The sequence below is a fragment of the Rhinichthys klamathensis genome, unplaced genomic scaffold (assembly GCF_029890125.1).
Source record: "Rhinichthys klamathensis goyatoka isolate OS25496 unplaced genomic scaffold, OSU_Roscu_1.1 h1tg000342l_1, whole genome shotgun sequence".
NCBI lineage: Eukaryota > Metazoa > Chordata > Actinopteri > Cypriniformes > Leuciscidae > Rhinichthys > Rhinichthys klamathensis.
This window is the reverse complement of record NW_026606856.1, coordinates 227,979-250,661: the sequence shown is the minus strand read 5'-3', so window position 1 is coordinate 250,661 and position 22,683 is coordinate 227,979. Positions and strand designations below refer to the sequence as shown.

Sequence of the window (22,683 nt, the reverse complement as noted above, 5' to 3'; positions counted from 1 at the left end):
TCTTAATATTTTTCACTCTTGTAATATTCTGCATTAGAGAGAAGTGAATCGCGGTGTCACTCTTTCTCAGCATGTGATTGGCTGTTCGCTACTGACGTCACACCTAAACTCAGTATAAAGCCCGAGTTGACAGAAAGTTGATGATCAGCATCATGGCACTGGTTGGATTGGTTTGGTCTTGACAACAAAACTTATCCTGTAACCCTGAGTTTGCTCCACTACCATCAAGGTACTAACATGAACAGTTGCATTTATAAAGTCAGCATAAATCGTATCACTCAATGCATTAACATTATGCCTTTATTATAAAATGTAAACAATGTTATTTTTAAACAAAGTCTGAATATGATCTATAATGGGGAAACTTCAAAAGTCAACATTTGAAGTGGATCAAAAATGTGTAAAGTTATGGATATTGTTCAAAACTCGTGTATAACTTTGATGGAAGTTCTGATCCACTTGACTACTGTAATTAAAATCACCACCAGAACTTTAAACGCTTTAGGGCATTAATTCCTGCCTAATTATAAACAAAGACTACATATTTGACATTTTAAAAAAATGAAGTTATACCATGGAACCGTTTAACAGACTAAAAAAGAGAAAATGCTCTTGAAGCCCATAAATGCATGAAATCAACATCTGAACAGACCAGCAATGAAACGCCACACACTCGAGTAATTTTCAATTTTTATTTTCTTTATTTAGATTTACATAATCCACTTTCCTGTTTGCTGTGAGAGATGTGATGTTTGTGCCCTGTCCAGTCCAGTCCCTCTCGTGTACTCTGAGGGAAGGAAGCGAGTGCAGGAGGGAAGGAATGACACGGGAATGAGAGAGTAAAGCGCCGAGGTTGGGTTACAGTGGGAGGCGTGTCGTTCAGCGGTTTATAACTTGTCCAGGAAGTTGTCGAGTGCCGGCATGCCCTCTTTCAGGCCCTTGCGCTTGCGTGTCTCGGCGACGATCTGGAAAGGCTTGGACGCGGCGTCTTTGGGGTCGCCGGGCAGAATCTGCCAGTGGTCGAACACACACTGAGGGAACGCCTGACCGCCGGTGTTGGAGCGCAGGTCCGCTGTGAATCCTACACACACACACACACACAGAACATTAGCGTTACACATTTGCAAAGACAAGTTTTTATATAAAATGTGACTTAAACGAGTCATTAAATAGTGGTCAATAAAAAGTGCATCTTGATAAAAATCTACTTCTAATACAATGCTTTTGTCTGAGTAAAAAAAAAAAAAAAAAAAAAAACACATTAAAAATGCTATGAGGAATCGGAATAGCCTGGTCCTACCAGACTCTACCCAATAAGTCTCAAAACAGTCGATCCACAGACAAATGCACACAACCTGCATAAAAGTAGCTGTGCCTTTTCACAACTTCTGTATAAATGTGATGCCAGAACTACTCAGTCTCCTTCCCCACCAATGGTGGGTCACTCAGAAAACAACAGGCCAATCAGAAGAGAGCCTCATGAATATTAAGTAGACGGGCCAAAATCCACCTGTTCTTGGCAGAGCTCCTGAGAAGCAGCTGTAAAAATATATATTGAGTTTTTGTGTTTTTTGTACTTATACCACAAATATATATTCTTAAGGACACCAAAACCAAAAATAATACTTTAGAAGTTATACAATAACGGACCTTTAATAAAATGTGACTTAAACGAGTCGTTAAAGAGTGGTCAATAAAAAGTGAATTTTGGTAAATTAATACAATGCTTTTGTCTGATTTAAAAGAAGAAAATTTAATTAAAAATGCAATGAAGAAAGCAGCAGTTGAAAAGGAATACATTTATACATCATACATTTCATTTGTATAGAGAGTCTGGCCACACCCCATTGACAAGCGTTTAAGGAGAGTACTCTGGTTATGGCAGATCCAATAGTTTTAAACTTCAACAAATCGCTAGCGTTTGGTCGTTACTAAACTAGCGCACGACCTCAACATCATCGTTCTCAGCCGCTCCCTCGGTTCGCTGATTGGACCGGTAAAAATTGGCCGGAGAAAACCCAGAATAAACCGCAAACCCAGACGACGTACTGATGGGAAATGAAAATGGAGCGCAAGTACGTAGGAGGGCGGAGCCAGGCTAGCATCAGAACGGCTACTCACCGAAAGACTCGTTGACGGGAAGGAAAGCCTTAACGATGAACATGGGCGTTCCCATGACCTGAGACTCCTCGAACACGTGACCTCGCTTTCTGTTCAACACGCCGTAGATGCCGCCGACCACTTGCTCCGGGCACTGAGAGAGAGAGAGATGCGGGTGAGAAACATTCAAATACTAGACATAATGTTGAATATAAAGCAGAATATTTGAGTAATATTTTAATAAAAACTATTGTGATAGTATCATATCGTGAGTTCAGTATTTGTATCGAATAGTGATGTGTATCGTGACATCTCTAATTAGATTTCAATATTCAAAATGAATGTCCAGGAACAATTGTCCTTCAAGACAACACTAGATGTGAATGTGTTCATGTCTGTGGAGGTCTCAGATAATAGTGGTAGGGGTTATCCATCACTTCATCAGAGTGGTGCATGATTTCTCCTCATAGACCAGCCAGGACATCAACCAGGGTTCCCACACCTCGGCTAACTTCAAATTTAAGGACTTTCCAGGTCCAATACCCTCAAATTCAAGGACTTTATTGTGTCCAACAACAAACGTTGAGGTACCATCATAGTAGTTTTGTGCGCACGTGACATCATGACAACGTACAACACAAAGTACCTCGCGCGAGAAACACTTAAAAGTGTAAATAACGTAAATCAAGCAAGCTAGCATGCATAGGCCACGAAGTGTTGGCGAAATAACACATTAGCGGACCGGAGGGAATATAGAATTTTTTGCAGAAAACTTCTTGCACTAAATAAATTCAAGCACTTTCAAGGACCTGCATCTATGCATGTTTATTTTTAAAAAAAATTCCAGGGGCTTGAAAGTTTGTGAAACTGAAAAAAAAAGAAAAGAAAAAGGATTTCAAGGACCAGTGGGAACCCTGATAAACATAAGCTATGTAAAAAAGTCATCTATCGGTTCTTATTCTTGCACGTGTCCGCTCACCTGAATCTCCACCAGGTAGACGGGCTCCATGAGTCTGGGCTCGGCGGTGATCTGGCAGGCGTACAGGACCCTGCGGGCCGTGGGGATGATCTGGCCCCCGCCGCGGTGGATGGCGTCCGTGTGGAGAGTCACGTCGTGGATGTCGAAGCGGACGGCACGCATGTTCTCCTCGCACAGCACACCCTGAGGAGAGAGACGAGACCGTGAGCATGTGTCGCAATAACGCTCGCAAAACTCTCATATTTCAGCAAATAAAGCTGAACATCAGGAGCAAGAAAGTACAAAAAGGACAGGGAGGAAAGAAGTCTTAAAATATTAGCATTAATATTTATTAAAATTATAATTAGGGGTGCATGATACATCGTTATATCACAATATAAAAAAGATTGACTAATTTTATGCAAGGCTCAGCTTTCTGTATAAGGTATTCACCCAAAAAGTAACCTGAGAGATTTCTCTCTCCATTCCTCAAACTTAAAGTGTCATAAAGACATTGTAAAATCATGTCTAATCCAAATCTTCTGAAGAGACACGAAGGCCTAATATGATGAACAGATTTACAACGCACGTATAACATGCACGTTTAAATGCTTTAGTGACATGCAAAAACATCATGAATGAGAATGCAAAATTAAATTGAACCCTTTAGAGTTTGGGAACAGTGATTGACATGCTTTCTTACAATTAAAACTGATTGATTGCATTGATCATCCGAGGACGGCACTCAAAATAAAAGCGCAAACAATTTATATCACCAGATCACATTTAGTTCTAGAAGTATGATTTTAGATGGCTTATTCTTATATGTATTAGTGCATTAATAGCGGGAGAGGCAGGACATGGAGAGCACTGGGAGAGTTTGCAAGAGATCAAAAAAAAAAAAAATCAGAGTTTGACATTAATACAATAAAATACTAGATATAATGTATAACGCAGTAGGGGAATATTTGTGGGTCCTGATAGTTAAAAAAAAAGACTATAGTATCATATCGTGAGTTCAGTATCACGATTTGTATTGCAGCTTGTGTATCGGGACACCCCTAATTTTTATAATTACAGATTTCAGTCTCTCCATTTAAAGTCCATTTCTCAATCTTAAATCCAAAGAGTGTCAAAGGCATTTTAAAATAATATCAGGTCTAATTCAAATCTTCTGAGACACGAAGGCTTAATATGTTATTGACGGCAAAAAAGAAAAAGAAAATATTGCTATTATCATAGCGAGTTCAGTATTTGTATCGAAACGTCTCGAATGCATCATGACACCCCTAATTATAATAAAATATTCAAAATGAATGTTCAGGAACAATTGTCCTTCAAGACAACACTGTAGATCTGAATGTGTTCATGTCTGTGGAGGTCTCAGATAATAGTGGTAGGGGTTATCCATCACTTCATCAGAGTGGTGCATGATTTCTCCTCATAGACCAGCCAGGACACCAACAGAACCATTATTAACCCAAACCCAATCTCATTTAACCCTGAACGTCTCTCACCTCTTTAGTGGCCCACTGGAAGCCAGCAACAACGCTGTCCTTGATCTCGTTCAGGTACTGCACTCCCTTGGTCACGTCCACCAGGACATTGGGTCCGGTCCCGTCGGGTCCGAAGCACCAGATCTTACGGGCCTCTGTGACCTCCCACTCGTACTTGTCAGCCAGATACCGGGCTCGGGTCTTGAGCTCCTGACGGGACGACACGTCACCCTTGTCGATGTCTTCGGCGAGGCCGTCTGGGAACGGTCTGGCCTTCATGTAGAGACGGTTGTGTTTGTTGGGGGACTTGGACAAGCACATCTGGTCTGATTCTGCACTGACCGTCTCCCTGTATGACACAACGGGGTCCGATTTCTGTTGGGGAGCGAGATCGACGGGTTACAGGTTACATCAGGGTAGTTGCATTTAAATTTACTGCCTGAACAGATTCACAGACTGTTTGTAATATGACAGATACAACAAACAATAACACTAAGTTTTTCTGGGTCCATCTTACAAAACAAGTTTACATCACTAAAGAAACTGTAAATGTGCATAATATGGGCACTTTAAAGTTCATAATTTTATTTTTGTAGTCTGCTAGAATACACTTACATGATTTAAAGATCAAAAAATTTTTTTTATAAACTGTATAGCCTATTGCTGCAGCACTGCTTTTCACTCTCGTACGTTTACACAACGACATGCTTAAAACGGACATGGTTTTCCACTTTTTTACCAGATGGTGCAATTTTCTCAGGTTTGGCCTATAAAGCAAATACTCGTTTTATTCCTGTTTTCTGCTTCTGCATATTATAAAGCAAATTATGCAGCTACAATTTTGTGAGGGTGTGTTGCTATGAATGCCAAGAGTGTGGTTGGTGAGTGTAATAATAATTGTGCGTGTGTGTAATATTGAAGAGAAAACCTAGCCTGGTTAAAACCAGAGCATTCTCAGTTGTAACTGAGTTATGGTCTGGCAAAGCGTCATAGACAAATCATTTCCAGAGGGGCGTCACCAACGGACGTCACGGATAGACCTAAACCCAATCAGAGCGATGAAGGAGATGACGTATGCAGAGCGGCGGAGACACATCTCCGAGTGTTGTTCTTTGCTCGGTTTTTAACTAAAAGGAAACGTTTAAATCGCTTAAAACAGACGCGATAGCTGATTGGAACGAGTGATGTTCGGCGGCGGCATCCATCTTTGTAATGTAGGCTACAAAATCTGCTTCAAAATCCCAGCGCTGTCGTCATCGTGTTAAGCCCGCCCCAACGCTTCTGATTGGTGCCGCGATTTCGGCGGATTGGAAATGGGCTTGAATAACCTCTTTGCCAGACTAACTTTCAGAGCAAATCTACATTTGCCGGAAGTTGTCTGGGTTTTCCCAGGCTAGAGAAAACCTACAGCAAATCACAAATCCAACCACTTAGTTTTGCTGGCATCTAATGGGGAAAATCTGCTACTGCACCCAAACAAAATCTTAATGAAAGCTCATTTTTTGAAACATCAACTCCAAATTAGGAACAGACTTTTTCAAATTTATGGCTTTGATTTTTTAGAGTTCAACTCCTCTATGGACCCGTGTAACTTTTTAAATTGACGCACATGAGTTAAAGACAGTCGTTCATGCACAAACCTTCAGTGGAATGCAAGCATGGTCCTCCTCCAGATCTTTAAGGCAGATTTCCAGGTGAAGTTCTCCAGCGCCAGCGATGATGTGCTCTCCGGACTCCTCGATGATGCACTGCACCATGGGGTCGGACTTGGCCAGACGTTTGAGTCCCTCCACTAGTTTGGGCAGGTCGGCAGGGTTCTTGGCCTCCACCGCCACTCGCACCACAGGGCTGACGCTGAACTTCATCACACGCATGTTGTGGGCATGCTCGAAGGTCGAGATGGTCCCGGTCTTCACCAAATACTGGTCCACACCAACCAGACCCACGATGTTACCGCATGGCACGTCTTCAATGGGCTCAACGTAACGACCCATCATCAAAATGGTCCTGGGTCAGAAAGGAGGTACATTTTATTTAAGTTAATCATGTTAAATCAGAAATTTTGGCGATGAATATATACGGCTAAAAACAAAAACACTTAATATTTTTAACGCATTATATACAGCTCTGCTAAATTTGATTTAACCATTTTTCGGTTAACAAAAATGTAGGGCTGGGTAATGATTAATCACATCTAAAATAAAAGTGTGTGTTTACGGTGTATAATAATTTGGATATATACACACATGCATGTATAAATTTAAGTAAACATAAGTACACACAAACATATATTATGTAAACACACTTTTATGTTGGATGCGATTAGTGATGCACTAATATAATTAAAAAAATGTAGGTTTTTAGTAGATTAGTGTTAATGCATGTGTAGCGCTACGGACCTCTGGATGGGTTTTATGTAAAGATCCTCCTTTTTCCCAGGGGTGAAGTTTGGTCCCATGATTCTCACTTTCAGCCCAGTGGACACGACACCAGAGAACACACGGCCGAAAGCGTAGAAACGGCCCTTATCGGTGGTTGGCACCATTTTTGAGATGTACATCATGAGGGGAGCCTTCGGGTCGCAGTTCTTAACACCTGTGAAGAGAACAACAAAATCAGACATGTAAGAGATAGTTTTAATGCACAGTTAGCCTTTGACTATTTTAATACACAACATAGAAGCAAAGAACCACCCGACATGAAGTGGAGTGCATTCAAATGGTTTAATGCACACCTAGCTCTGGATTCTCCTACTTATACCATGGTTATTTACAAGCATTAACAAGTTAAAACTGCTATTAATGTTTGTAGCACAATATTTGACCAAAAGGGTAAAAATTACAGTTATTTTCATCAGTTACGGACCATTAGACACGAATAATTTGCCCAGCTTTAAATCAGACTCTAATAAAATAGTGCGCAAAATTGAACAAATAGCATTAATTTCAAACAATTATCGAGAGAGATGCGTGAAGTGATCTACTTGCATCTATGCAGCATCTTTATACTAATAGTGCGTTTAGATGAAAGCAGTGCACTAACATAGAAAGATGATTAACTATTCTGATTGGCTGAAAGATATGCTTTAAAACGGTTTAGAGTATTCAGATGAAACATGGTATAATTCAATACAACAGCAAGGGCCGGATTTATCTAATTTATCATGGGCAAAAGAAACTCACTCAAAACAACCAGTTCCTCATTTACCACTGCGTTGCAAACAAGCAGTGACTGTGCAAACTACATGCGCCGCTTCATTTACGATAAGTTAAAAAGGTGCTAGTTTAAGGATCCAATGGCGTTACGAGTTTTCAATTGGTTGTATTTGTAAAACCCAATGACAAACAAAGGGTGACCAATAGTAATGATTTATGAGAAAAAACAAAAACCAGGTTTGTCTGACAGTGACGATATTTTAAACTGTTAATTTAGATATGATTCGTCTTAGTGTAATCGAATTTAATTTCACTCTAATGGTAAAACACTATTTTAAGGTGATGTAGTTGCATTGAACTAAATGTAGACTTATGGTTGGGATTTGGTTTAGGGTTAATTGTAATGCATAATTTCCTTTTATTTAATAAGGTACTCTAGGCTAGTGCTGCATCATGAACAAGTCACGGCTGAAGGGCGCTGTTAGGCACGATGCAAAGTGGAGTCAACCGTGACTTATTCACGATAGAGCACTAGCCTAGAGTACCTTATCGCTTTTATAAAACGGTTACCACACAATAAAAAAATAAAAAAAATGCATTAATGCAACTTTCATAAAGTAAAAACCACTAAAAGCCTTCCTTCCGCTGGAAAAAATAGTGTCACCATGACCGTGAACCGCAACAGAAGTTACACTAATTCACCATTAGATGGAGACAAAGACTGTCTTTATGAGTCAGTCAGGAGAAAAGACTTTTATATTGAAAGGATTTAAAGCTTGTAAACACAGAAGCAACTGACAAATCACTAGCATGTCAGGGCAAGGAAAAACCCCATAACTGTTAAAACAACAAGATAAAGCTGCGCACATTCAAATGGATATTTTATTACGAATATAGGACTGAGCTGAAGGAAAACACTATCAACTTTAAATGCAGGTACACTCGCTCACTCACAAAACTCAACTCTCAATGTGAACTAACATGTTTGCTAGCTAAGAGTGGTTGCTAGGGGTGTGTGTAGTGATCCATAGCACCGTTGGGTGAAGCGGTTAAAGCTGTGTTTTAACGTGAATAAAACTATTGACCAATCAGAATCAAGGACTGGAACTAACCGTTTCATGATACTATAAGTACATGTAGCAACGCGTCACTACGTCACCTTAAAATAAAGGATTACCAAAATTGTGTACACCATTTTACAGTGTACTACAGTTACATATACTTACCATAGTAATAACTAGGGATGGGCATTCGATTCAATTTTCTTAGTCGATCGTCGGATTAATCATTAATATTTTTATATTCAAATTCATTAATTTTTATAAATTAAAAATGCAATGAAAATACAAAAATACAGCGTGTTTTTCCTTGAGATCTTTATTACAAGATGATAAACTTGTGGCAGTTAAACTGGACGTTTGGTTAGGCTAAACTTGAAGATATATGCGCTGCGGTGCTCTAAAGCAACGTAACCTGCAGCTGCGAGTTGGCGTTCTTAAACGGAGACCCTCGTTATATCCAAAATAATAAAAACAAAAAAATCATGTTAAACAATAACTTAACCAAAAACATAATACTTAGATCTGGTTTTGTCGAGAAAGAGGGTGAGAGAGATTAGCCTACCTAACAATCAATTAGGCTAGGCTAACTTACTTAACAAATTAGGCTACTTAACAAAGCCTCATAAAAAAAAACTAGTAACTCACATACAACTTCTGCACCAGTCTACTGATTTTTGTTGAGAAAGATAAGCATGTTGATGATCTGGGGTCAGACGCGACCGCAACCTGGTGGCAGTCAAGCCTTGTTTATACTTTCGCCTGGCTCTGCAGCGCGAGTCTCCCCAAACGGACGAGGCGTTTATACTCGACGCGCTCGCCTGAACACCGAATACTTTGCCGCGCGCACCTTCGCGCTCGTCGAGTGTAAACAAGGCTTCAGTCCAGCCGCCGAAAACACCCGCTCTGAGGGGACTGACGTTGCCGGGATGCACAGGTACCTCCGCGCTAACATGGCCAGCCCGGGGAACCTTATTCCGTTCACTTTCCACTCACACTACGCAACGAGCATTAGTTTAATCGATAACAAATTAACGTGATCGACGAAATTCTTAATGATCAATTATCGATCGTCGATTAATCATGCCCATCCCTAGTAATAACAGTAAATTAGGCATAATTACATGAAACAAACTCTCAACCAAACCCCAATCCTACCCTAACCCTATTGCAAGTACATGTAGTTAATTAATATCACTCAGTACTTAAATATATAATTAAACTAACAATGACACATTAAAATAAATTGTAACCCAAAAATGATATACATTTCTCCCAGGCGTGCAATAATAGGCACGTGCCTAGAATTCCTATGCATGAGCATAAATCCGGCCCTGAACACAGCAGAGAAACGTATAAAACGGCTGTCGTACCCATGGCAGCTTCGTCATCTCCAGGTCCTTCGTAAAGCAGCTCGCAGCGGTACCTCTGGGCCGTGACGGGAGAGGGCAGGTGGATGGTGATCATCTGAAGCAGAGCTTCTCCCGCGGGCAGCCAGCGGCGCATCACGGCCTTCAGCAGCGGCTTGCCTTCCTTCTCCTTATCCTCCGTGTCAAGCTTGATGTCCAGCTTCTCAATCAGTTTGGCGGTGTCCTCCTTCTTGAAGTTCATGATGGCATCGAACACCTGGAGATTGAGGAAGTGAGGTATGATCACCAGATTCAAGGCTTCGGTTAGCAATAGGGCTGAACGATTAATTGCATTTGCGAGGGTTGGGTACCGTTCACATTTTAACCTCTATCTGAAATTCGGTGCCGGTACCCAACTGTACCTTTTTCGCTACTTTACAGTTATTAAGGTAAACATCTCTAAGAACACATCGAACACCTGGAGATTGAGGAAGTGAGGTATGATCACCGGAGTATCGAAAACAGATTTGAGGCTTGGGTACTGAACTCGGTACTTTAATGGCACCGACCGAATTAGGTCGGTACTACTGAATACCAATTTACATTAAATCAACCAGTTTCAAATTTCAGTGCCTGAGAATGCATCTGGGCGTGAGACTATTTAAATACGAATCCTGCATGTTGTGTGTGAATGAGTGGCACAGACAGGCGATTTCATTTATCACACGCAGTTTTTCTGCCTCTGCCGTCTCACTATATGAACATCTGCATTTTACAGAGCGGCTCTGAAAATGTATTCAGGGAAAAACTATCGTTATATCATTATCACACGGAAACTCAAAAGGTCTTCACCACAACCCGTCAAAATAAAAGTTTGGTTTAACTTAGTATTATTAAATTATATTATAATATTATCAACACTAAAAAATAAAGCAATAATCACACTTTCTTCTATGTTGTAATTTTAACAGTATAAAGCTCAGTTGTGCGGCATGTTTGACCAAAAAAAAAAAAAAAAAAAGTTTAATATCATATAAAAGATCAATTAATGTTATCATTTGATAACTAGAAAATTCGCAACAGAATTTGTGGAAGATAATTTCATAGAAATTATAAAAAAAATTAAACTAAAATGGTTGTTTTTATTAATATTCAAGCATCACAGACATTGGCAAACAGAGACCAAAGCAGCTCTGGCGAAATGTCAATAACACTTCTACAAATGACTTTGTTTCTTTACAATTATTGAGGTAAACATGCCTAAAGTACCGGTGTTCTGACGATTTGTGTTGCCTTGTCGAAAAATGCTACCGTAGTGCGAATCGATCACAGAATGTCGATTAATATTATATGAAATACAATTATAATACAATTCTAAGTAATGAGTAGCTACTGTATACTACTATTTTTATTTTTAAAACGGTGTGAAAAGTAAAAATTATCATTAAATATTGACCTTTCCTTAGTAACTGAAACTTTCAGTTATTCTTGTTCAGCTGGCTGACCGTACAAATATTCATATGGTAGTTATCATTTTTTAAAGGGAAATTACTTTATAACGCATGAAAATTTACCTTTTGTTAAAAAAAACTGAGTCTGCACATGCGCATAACCAGTAAGAAGCTAATCTCGATGGGTAGCATGAATCGTCAGAACACCGGCACCGAATTTCAGATACCATACTGGTTAAAATGTGACGGTACCCAACCCTACTTGTTCGGTTGGCAAACAGATTTATACCTTAAAGATTGGGTCCAGGATGAGCTGGGCGAAGGTGCGGGGCAGCTTCTTTCCTTCAGGGCTGGTGGCGGACTTGCTGAATTTACCATTGGCCGGGTCAAAGTACCTGGAAGAGGAGCCGCGAATGAGTAACGCGTAACAGCTGAATTTAATAAGCACGAGTAATTTGTAAGTTCAAATTTTTGGGTTCACAAGTTGTTTTTTAGCAAGATGCATTAATTAGATAATGGGTAATGACTTTATAATGTTACAAAAGATTCTATTTAAAACAAATAAAAAGTTCTTTTGAACTTTTCATTCATCAAAATACTGAAATATTTATCATTGATAATCAAATGTTTCTTGAGCAGCAAATCAGCGTATTATACAAACCTGATGAAGGATCATGTGACACTGAAGACTGCAGTAATGATGCTGTACATTCAGCTTTGATCACAAGAATAAATTACAGTTTACTATATATTCACATAGTAAACTTAAAATTGCAATATTTCATAATATCGTTTTGATTTTCTTAAAATTAAATGAACAGCATTGCTGAGCATTAGAGAACTTTTGACGATTATTCAATTCACATGAATGAATAAAATGATATTTATGGTTTATTTCGCTATTTCTTTATCCTCGTGAATCTCACCTGTCACCCCAGAGTTTCTTCATCATGTCCTCCACTTTCTTACAGCGTTCAGCTGGGCTCAGCTGACCTTCACCCTTTGCAGCAAACTTGGCCACATACATCTCAGCAAACTGTTTGAGAGTGAAGGCCCATCCGTGCAGACCGGAACCGAAACCCACAGTACCGACCACTGGATCAATCTGAGAGAACGCAGTATAAATATGGATCAGAAATCAACCTAACTTCACCTAACATCATTTGCTATTGCTATATATATATATAAAAATAAAATAAAAATCATGGTAACACTTTACAATAAGGTTCATTAGTTAACATGAACTAAGAATGAACACTTCTACAGTATTAATTCATCTTAGTTAATATTAATTTCAACATTTACTAATACATTATTGAAATCAAAGGTTGTATTTGTTAGCATTAGTTAATTCAATAGGCTTTATGCACCGCTTCACTACTTCCTGAACTTTAGCCAGCTCCTTTGTTTCCTGTCTGCCATTATTGGACAAACTGATTAATCCAGGTGTGCCTGGCCTCAGTAACAATAATCAGGCACACCTGGATTAATCAGTTTGTCCAATAATGGCAGACAGGAAACAAAGGAGCTGGCTGAAGTTCAGGAAGTAGTGCACCTGTGCATAAAGCCATTTCACATTTATTTGTACAGCGCTTTTCACAATACACAATTTCAAAGCAGCTTTACAGAAAATGCATTACAATTTACAGTGATCTGTTATCAGAGGACACGGTCTAAGTTAAGCATTTCAGAAGTCACAGTTAGCTAAAAATGTATTAATTTAAACAATGTAATAATTTGATGCAGAAACAATGAGCTCATTAAAGTAACAAATACTTGTTTGTTAAATGATTATGAAATTTAAAAAAAATATAGCATTGGTGCATGTTCAATTCATTGTTTGCGTCATATCTGAAATGCACTGTGAACTAACATGAACAATTAACAACTATTTTTATTAACTAATAGGGCTGGGTAAAAAAATATCGATTTCTCGATATTAATCGATTCTCATTTTTACGAACCGATATCGATTCTTTAATCTCAAGAATCGATTAGTCATCCTGTTTTCATTTGATGAATGAATGGAACATTGTAGTGCGCATCCCATCCAATAAATCGCAATAATCTTTGTGCTTTGTTACTATTGATACTAAATAAAGTCTCAAATTTCGTCCATTTTCTTACGAAATTCAAAAACAAATACTGTTTTGGCACTGTGGCGTGAGATCGCTCTGGCTCAGCTCAAGAGAAGCACATGATCTCCTCTTCTGCCTTAATAATACCAGTTACAGCACGAAATAAACATGAATTAACGTCTGAAAGTGTGTTAAAAGATAGAGTACAACTTATCGAAATCCGTATCATGTCACATGGAGTCGCTCAGTGTTTCAACCGTGGAAAGACGTCAGTAAAACAACTTGTAAACAATGTAACGTCACATTTACCTCAGAAAAAACCATATCCAGTGACCATAAACTCGTTATCAGCTAGAAAAATTAACTCTAAAGAGCATTTTGCTAAATATATGCACCATATTACATATTCATTATAATTTTTAATGTTCTTCGATATTTAATGCATGTTTGAATAAATCTGGCAAGTTCTCATGACAGCCACCATTTAAATGTTTATATTTCATATAACTTTACACTTTTATTTATTTTTATAATAATAATTTAAGTGTTTGTATAGCTACAAATCAGTAAATTTTTACCTTCAATATTATAGTCGGCTAATGAAGCCTATAGGCTACAACTGACTCCCATAGTTTACAACATTAGTTGAGATTTGTTTTCCTTGAGAAAATTTGCCATGTATTGTACCTGATATCCAAAATAATCAATATTGAATCGAAATCGAATTGCAAGCTTGTGAATCGAAATCGAATTGTGAAATTTGTGTCAATACCCAGCCCTATTAACTAACATTAACAGATTGATAAATATTGTAACAAATGTATTGCTCATTGTTAGTTAATACATTAATGTCAACTAATGAACCTTATTGTAAAGCGTTACCAAATCACAAAAGGATCAGCGCAGGTCTCAGATATTGGGTTAGTAGGTGTTCGTCAGCTCATCAGAGTGGTGCATGATTTCTCCTCATAGACCGTTTTAGCAAATTAAACAACCGTTAAGCGAAGGAGTGCATGTTCTCACCATGATGTTACCCATGGGTCCATTCTCGTCCTCTCCGTACGTGGAGATGATGACGTTCACGTTCTCCACGATGCGCTGGAAGGTTTGGTAAAGCTCTTCAGGCTCCAGCTGCAGCTCCAGCAGGGCCCGGTCCATCTTGTTCATCATCAGCACGGGCTTAATGCGCTCGGCGATGGCCTGTCTCAGCACCGTCTCGGTCTGCACGCACACACCTGAGCAAAAAGCACACACACTTAGCATCCTGTAGATTCAGCAACCAGCTAATATTAAACCCTATGAAGGTCATAACTAGGGCCCTATGACAGGGTTCATACAAACACTGCAAAATTAAATTCCAGGACTTCTTTTTGGTTTTCAAGGACTACAATCAAAGAATGCACTTATCAAAACAATACCTTTATTATCTTTCAAATTCTAAAAAAGGTAAATTTATAACCAAAAAATAATCTAATGAAACAATTGTATAAATAAAGTGCAAGAAAGGCAACGACTGTGGTATTAGCCATTAAAAGGATACTATGACAAAGATATTGCTTTCCTTATTCAAACTGATTTTTTCTCCGATGAATATATGATTGACCTTAATGATAGGAATCATATATTTGGATATTTATTTGAGCAATATCACACTCATAGCCATACAAAATGGCTCTATATCAGATGGGTTGCAGTGTTCATTTTGTGTGAAAAGATTGGTGCATCAATAACATTAAACTAATTTCAAATATATTGTCTTTCAATAAGTACCTTTTCATAAATATGGCTGTTTTTAAGGGTTTTCCAGGACTTAAATTAAAAAACCTGCAAACTCAAGTCCATCAAGCACTTTAACAACCTTGTACGATCCCTTCTATGAATCAGTTCTTTTTAAGACCGAATTTGGCAATTCATTCGGTGCTACATATCAATGACAGTATGATGCACAGTAAACATAGTAAAACACTTACCAGAGACGCAGTCCACCACAACCAGAGCTCCATCTGTGACACGCAGAGCGGCCGTGACCTCTGAGGAGAAGTCCACGTGGCCGGGAGAGTCGATCAGGTTAATGAGGAAACCCAACCCATCCTTGCACTGCTTAATGAAGGCCATGTCATTCTCACTCAGCTCGTAGTACAGGGAGATGGCGCTGTTAAAGAGGCACAACAGTTTGTACATCAGTATTAGACACTCGACTTTGCTTTTGTTTCTGTTCTAGTGAGCATGTCACAGATGATTGGTTCGGGTTATATAAGTCATAACAGGGTGTAGGGCACAGGGTTTGTTTTCTCAACATGGAAATGCACAAATATTTAATTTTATCGGAGTGGGACTCAATACCATAAAGCATGGCAGGTAAACAGCACTTTGCCCTCATGCACATCACACCCACTCCCTACAATATAATTTGTAGTCATGACATGGATGATAGTATATTTGATTGCATTGCAATATTTAAGTTCCCCGATATTTCCAGGTTTAGTTATGCATGATAATGTTTCTATCAATTTAATTTATAGGCTTGCAATATTAAAATTACCTGACATTTCCATGCTGTTATGCATGATGATATCTATTTGCATTTAATTTACAGGCTTGAAATGTTGAAATGTTGAAAGGCCCCTGATGTTTCCAGGTTTAGTTATGCATGATAATGTTTCTATGCATTTAACCATTTTAATTACAGGCTTCCAATATTAAAATAACCCTGAAAAAAAATATTCAGGGACAGTTATGCATGTTAATGTTTCTATGCATTTAGCTGTATTTTTTTTTTTTTTTTTTTTACAGGATTCCAATATAAAAAATTCCCTGATATTTCGAGGTTTGGTTACAGCAAGCTTATGTTAATATGCTTTTAATTGCATTTTATTAACAGGCTCGAAATATTAAAATTCCCTGATATTTCCAGGTTTAGTAATGCATGCTAATGTTTATATGCATTTTATTTACAGGCTCGAAATATTAAAATTCCCTGATATTTCCAGGTTTAGTTACACATGCTAATGTTTATATGCATTTAACGGCATTTTATTTACAGGGTCGAAATATTAAAATTCCCTGATATTTCCAGGTGTAGTTACGCATGCTTATGTTAATATGCATTTAATTGCATTTTATTAACAGACTCGAAATATAAAAATTCCCTGATATTTCCAGGTTTAGTAATGCATGCTAATGTTTATATGCATTTTATTTACAGGCTCGAAATATTAAAATTCCCTGATATTTCCAGGTTTAGTTATGCATGTTAATGTTTATATGTATTTAACGGCATTTTATTTACAGGCTCGAAATATTAAAATTCCCAGGTTTAGTTACGCATGCTTATATTAATATGCATTTAATTGCATTTTATTAACAGACTCGAAATATAAAAATTCCCTGATATTTCCAGGTTTAGTAATGCATGCTAATGTTTATATGCATTTTATTTACAGGCTCGAAATATTAAAATTCCCTGATATTTCCAGGTTTAGTTATGCATGTTAATGTTTATATGTATTTAACGGCATTTTATTTACAGGCTCGAAATATTAAAATTCCCAGGTTTAGTTACGCATGCTTATGTTAATATGCATTTAATTGCATTTTATTAACAGACTCGAAATATAAAAATTCCCTGATATTTCCAGGTTTAGTAATGCATGCTAATGTTTATATGCATTTTATTTACAGGCTGGAAATATTAAAATTCCCTGATATTTCCAGGTTTAGTTACGCATGCTAATGTTTATATGCATTTAATTGCATTTTATTAACAGACTCGAAATATAAAAATTCCCTGATATTTCCAGGTTTAGTAATGCATGCTAATGTTTATATGCATTTTATTTACAGGGTCGAAATATTAAAATTCCCTGATATTTCCAGGTTTAGTTACGCATGCTTATGTTAATATGCATTTAATTGCATTTTATTAACAGACTCGAAATATAAAAATTCCCTGATATTTCCAGGTTTAGTAATGCATGCTAATGTTTATATGCATTTTATTTACAGGCTGGAAATATTAAAATTCCCTGATATTTCCAGGTTTAGTTACGCATGCTTATGTTAATATGCATTTAATTGCATTTTATTAACAGACTCGAAATATAAAAATTCCCTGATATTTCCAGGTTTAGTAATGCATGCTAATGTTTATATGCATTTTATTTACAGGCTCGAAATATTAAAATTCCCTGATATTTCCAGGTTTAGTAATGCATGCTAATGTTTATATGCATTTTATTTACAGGCTGGAAATATTAAAATTCCCTGATATTTCCAGGTTTAGTTACGCATGCTTATGTTAATATGCATTTAATTGCATTTTATTAACAGACTCGAAATATAAAAATTCCCTGATATTTCCAGGTTTAGTAATGCATGCTAATGTTTATATGCATTTTATTAACAGACTCGAAATATTAAAATTCCCTGATATTTCCAGGTTTAGTTATGCATGTTAATGTTTATATGTATTTAACGGCATTTTATTTACAGGCTCGAAATATTAAAATTCCCAGATATTTCCAGGTGCCTTACGTGGACTTGATGGTGATGCAGCGCTCTTGCTCATCTTTGCGAGTGTCAGTGAAGCGGGTCTCTCCGGCGCGGGCGGAAGCGATGATCCCAGCCTTGGACACCAGAGAGTCGGTCAGTGTAGATTTCCCGTGGTCTACGTGCGCAATCACGGACATGTTACGGATGTTGGACTTCTTGTCCATGATGGCACGGATCTGGTCGACTGTGAAGTTCACCTGGAAGAGAGGAAGGGAGCAGTGAGATATTAAATATAAAATTTAGGAGTGGAAAGAGCATCCTTTGATCCAACCACTATATGAGCTAGGGGTGGAACGGATCAGCACGCACGTGATTCACGGATCAACTGCTCAATTTAACCATCATAGAGTGAAAGTCTATCATTTGGACCTGTTTTGTCTTGACAATTTACACAAACAATTTTAAACGCAAAAATTAGTCGCACCCGAAGCGCGCGCACAGAGAGAGAGACCCGTTTCTGATAGCGCTCAAACACCGAATTGATTCCTCTTTAGCGTTTCCTTGACCTTGAACGTTCACATCCACATACTGATACCAAAATGCCTGTCTTGGCAAGTATTCTCTCCTTTATGTCATAAGTGAACAGCTGAGAAAGAAACCGGATGCGTGTCCGTTTCTTCGGTCCGTGCATTCGGCCTTAAAGTGACAGAACACACCTAATATTCCTACGGTTGTCCTAATATTAATATTAAAACAAAATACAGCTTTACCAAAGATTAAACTATTTAATTTCTACAGTGAACAAATAGTGTTTTTACATTTAAGCTAAATTATTAATTTCTGTACCTGAATACTGTTAGACTTTGTTACTTAGTATTCATCTCTGCTTGTAATTTGTGCATTTGTTCTTATTTTATTACTTACGGTTCACTTGTCTTAAATAAATAGTGAACTTTTATCAGTTAGGCTAGTAGTTTTCGTTGTACTATCGAAGAACTTCAAGTGAGATTTAAGTAATTAATGAAAATCAAAGTTTAATAATTTGAACCTTTTTGTAAAGTGTTTCCGATTGTAAAGCGTCTCTTGAGTTCAGCGTTGGACAGATCAGTTGTTTTAACCATTCATTAAAGTGAATCGGTTCAAAGGAGTCATTAGTTCACGATTTGGACGTGTCATTAATGGACCGCGGCACACGTTGTGTGATTATCCAGGCAGTTTAGGACATCGCACAGGATTTGTCTCAACACAGAAAACATCTCATCACTAGATAGATTTTTTTTTTGATTATTGAAAGTGTGGTTTATGTCATCTGAATGTGTGGAAAGCTTTTCAGAGAAGATAAGGCAACGTTGTTATAGCACAATTCACAACCAGGGGTAGTTCAGGAAAAAAACGTTGGTCTTCCGACCTTTTACTATCGTGTATTCTCAAAGATATTCAGTCAACTCAATTCATTAATATGCGCGAGGGAGAGAGAGCAAGACAGTTTGAAGACGGTGAGAGTGCATGCGCGACCGGGGCTTTCACTCTCTCTGCTCGTTCTCTCAGTTAAACAAGCGCAGCAGTCGGTCATCATCACTCACCGGTCAAATAAGGCTTCGGCGGGACAAAAATACGCCTTAGTAAGGCTGACAGAAAACAGCGCGCGAGTTCCAGTCTTCTTGCGCTTAATGTTTAAACTGACAGGACTTGCGCTCGTGCAAAAACAAACATCCCCGCACTCACATCTACACACACGTCAAACACACAGGAATGATTATCGGACATATTTTGACATCGAAACGATACAGAATTGTGAATAAAAAAAATAAAAAAGACCATATCGGCGGCCGATATATCGTGCACCACTTATATATATATATATATATATATATATATATATAAAACCTAATCCGATCCGTTGCTCAAAAACCGTAAATGATCCGAACCGTGAATTTTGTGATCCGTTCCACCACTAATATGAGTAAATAATATTTATAAACTCCTTGTGCCTGCCTCCATTAGAATCTTGAATGGCAAGAACAAAGGCACATGATAGTCTCTGGTTAGCATTAATTATCTAACATTATTTATTGATTTATTTTTTATTCTTATTTACTGTTGGTTATTTATTGCTGGTCTTATGATTTATGCAGGTGTTATTTGTGCAATAGCAGTGGCCTTTTTTGAGCTGGGCAATATGACGCCCGTCTACTCCGTTTCTGCGTTAATGTTTCAATTGATTAGGTGAAATGCATGCCATTAATTTATTTATTGTGTGATTTGGAAATGGAGCATACACTTAATTTCCCTAAGGGGACAATAAAGTATACTGTATTGTGTGTAATATATATATATATATATATATATATATATATACACACACACACATACAGCAGTCAACATTTGAAGTGGATCAATTTTGAATTTGAACAATACCCGTTCTTGTCTTAGGACAACATTGATTCACTGATCCACTTCAAATGTTGACATTAGTGTGTATAACATATAGTGTGTGTATTTATGTTTTATTCACACACATGCATGCATATTAAGAACGCAAATGTTGCTTCCCAAATATAAATATCAAATGTGTCATGTTCAATATAAATCACGTGTCAGGTGCATATAGCAGAACCTGTCAAAAGTATAATAAACTGGCAGTAACGCGTAGTGTTTTTTTGTTTTTGTTTGTTTCTTTATTTTATTTTACTGCGGTGTTATGTTACACGCAATGGCGAATAAAGCACCGGTTAGTAAATGAACCTCCATAAATATTAATCGCTTTGCGCCCTTTCTCCCAGAAGCCGTTGCGCAAACAATAGGCGGCCATGTGCGTGATGATGATGTGGCCACGCTGATAAACCCGCACATGCGGGACACGCACTGGTTACGTCACTGTTCCCACGTGACTGCGGAGTGCCGGTGCGCGTGCGGCCAGTCTGCCGTTAAACCAACCGGCAAAGTGAATAAAACCACACACAGACCCTCACTAACAGGCGGAAAACATAAGAACCAGGAGTAGAAATACAATATGAAGATAGATAATTACAGAAAGGGCCACCAGGGAGTCATAAGTTAGATTTTCCTCAATCACACGATTCTTTTTTTTCACAATACGTGGCATCGTGAGCTAACAGGCTAGCCCGGCCCGGTCTGAAAGAACCGGGAAAACCAAACTAAACGACTCAATTTAACAATAAGGCTGTGGTTTGAGTCATTTCGCCGAGAATGTAATAAAGTACTTATAACACAGTTACAAAACAACGACAAATAATTTGCTAAGTGTTTTAATAAATGAGTCATGCCGCAAAACAGCCGCTGCCATTTTGTTTTGTGGAAAACAACTAGCCGGCCTTTTCCCTTAAAACATCTAACCAAAAATCCCGTTAAACGCAAAAATGATTATTCTAACATCTGAATCCGCTCCCCACGCAACGGTATCTAATCAAACAATATGAACGATACGCACCATTTTGGCAGATGGTTCTGGATTCACTCAGCACTGATATAGGAACAGAGAGCACGCTGCCTTCCGCTGGTGGGGACAGGCAGGGAGAAGGACGCGTCACGCGCCGCGCGCGCTTATATCCAGATGACGCGTTCATCTGAGCGTCATGACGCAGAGACAACGCTGAAATATATAGCTCCTCCTAGTGTCACACCATAGGTGTCACACAGAGGCAAAATCCATCCAATGTGTTAAACAGTAATAGATTAAATTTAATACAGCATTTATCAGTCATATGCATATGGCATGGCTGAAAAAAATTACTAAATGCCATATCCATATATAAATGCGTAAATATTACGCTAGTTGTACAATATTTAAGTAAGTAAATAAATAAATGCCACATCCATTAATATTTAAATGTTTAAATATGACGCTAATTGTACAAGCAAACAAACAAACAAATAAATAAATAAATAAAGGTCACGCCCATGGACACCTAAATGTTTAAATAGGTCGCTAGTTGTACAATATTTATGTAAATAAATAAATAAATAAATGTCACATCCATGCACATTAAATGGGACGTTAGTTGTATAATAAATAAATAAATGCCACATCCATGAATATATTAATGTTTAAATATGACGCTAGTTGTAAAACATATTTAAGTAAGTAAATAAATAAACGAACAAACAAATAAATAATAATTAATTAATTAATTAATTAATTAAATGGGACGTTAGTTGTATAATAAAAAAAAGAAGAAAAAAAAGTAAAATATATGCACATTTAACTGATTAAATAGGACGTTATTTATTTGTATAATATTAAGTAAATAACAGAATGAATACATACAAAATAAACGCTGTCAATTTTCAAGTTCTTTAACATTTTGTGTCTATTGTATTACTTTTATGTTAATCTATAATTAATTTATTCATTCGTTCGTTCGTTCATTCATTCATTCATTCATTCATTCATTCATTCATTCATTCGTATATCAATGTTTTAATGCTTTACTGGTGAAATTACATAACTTTGAAAGTATCTGTGGTCAAATGCCTCTTTAGAATGAAATGCGAGGTGTATTTGAAATACTATAATATAAATAATA

The 22,683-nt window shown here is 37.6% G+C and overlaps 1 protein-coding gene across 1 annotated transcript; it reads right to left on the bottom strand.

Moving 5' to 3' along the window:
- Positions 1–678: 678 nt before the first annotated feature.
- eef2b (eukaryotic translation elongation factor 2b) lies at positions 679–21,742 on the bottom strand. The gene is made up of 13 exons (XM_056272666.1): positions 21,588–21,742; positions 18,179–18,393; positions 15,616–15,797; positions 14,669–14,880; positions 12,494–12,672; positions 11,857–11,962; positions 10,141–10,393; positions 6,954–7,149; positions 6,195–6,561; positions 4,576–4,929; positions 3,080–3,262; positions 2,122–2,254; positions 679–1,081 (listed from the first exon to the last, which is right to left on the bottom strand). The coding sequence occupies exons 1-13, from the start codon at positions 21,588–21,590 to the stop codon at positions 888–890; spliced, it is 2,577 nt and encodes an 858-aa protein (XP_056128641.1). The 5' UTR covers positions 21,591–21,742; the 3' UTR covers positions 679–887.
- Positions 21,743–22,683: the final 941 nt, after the last annotated feature.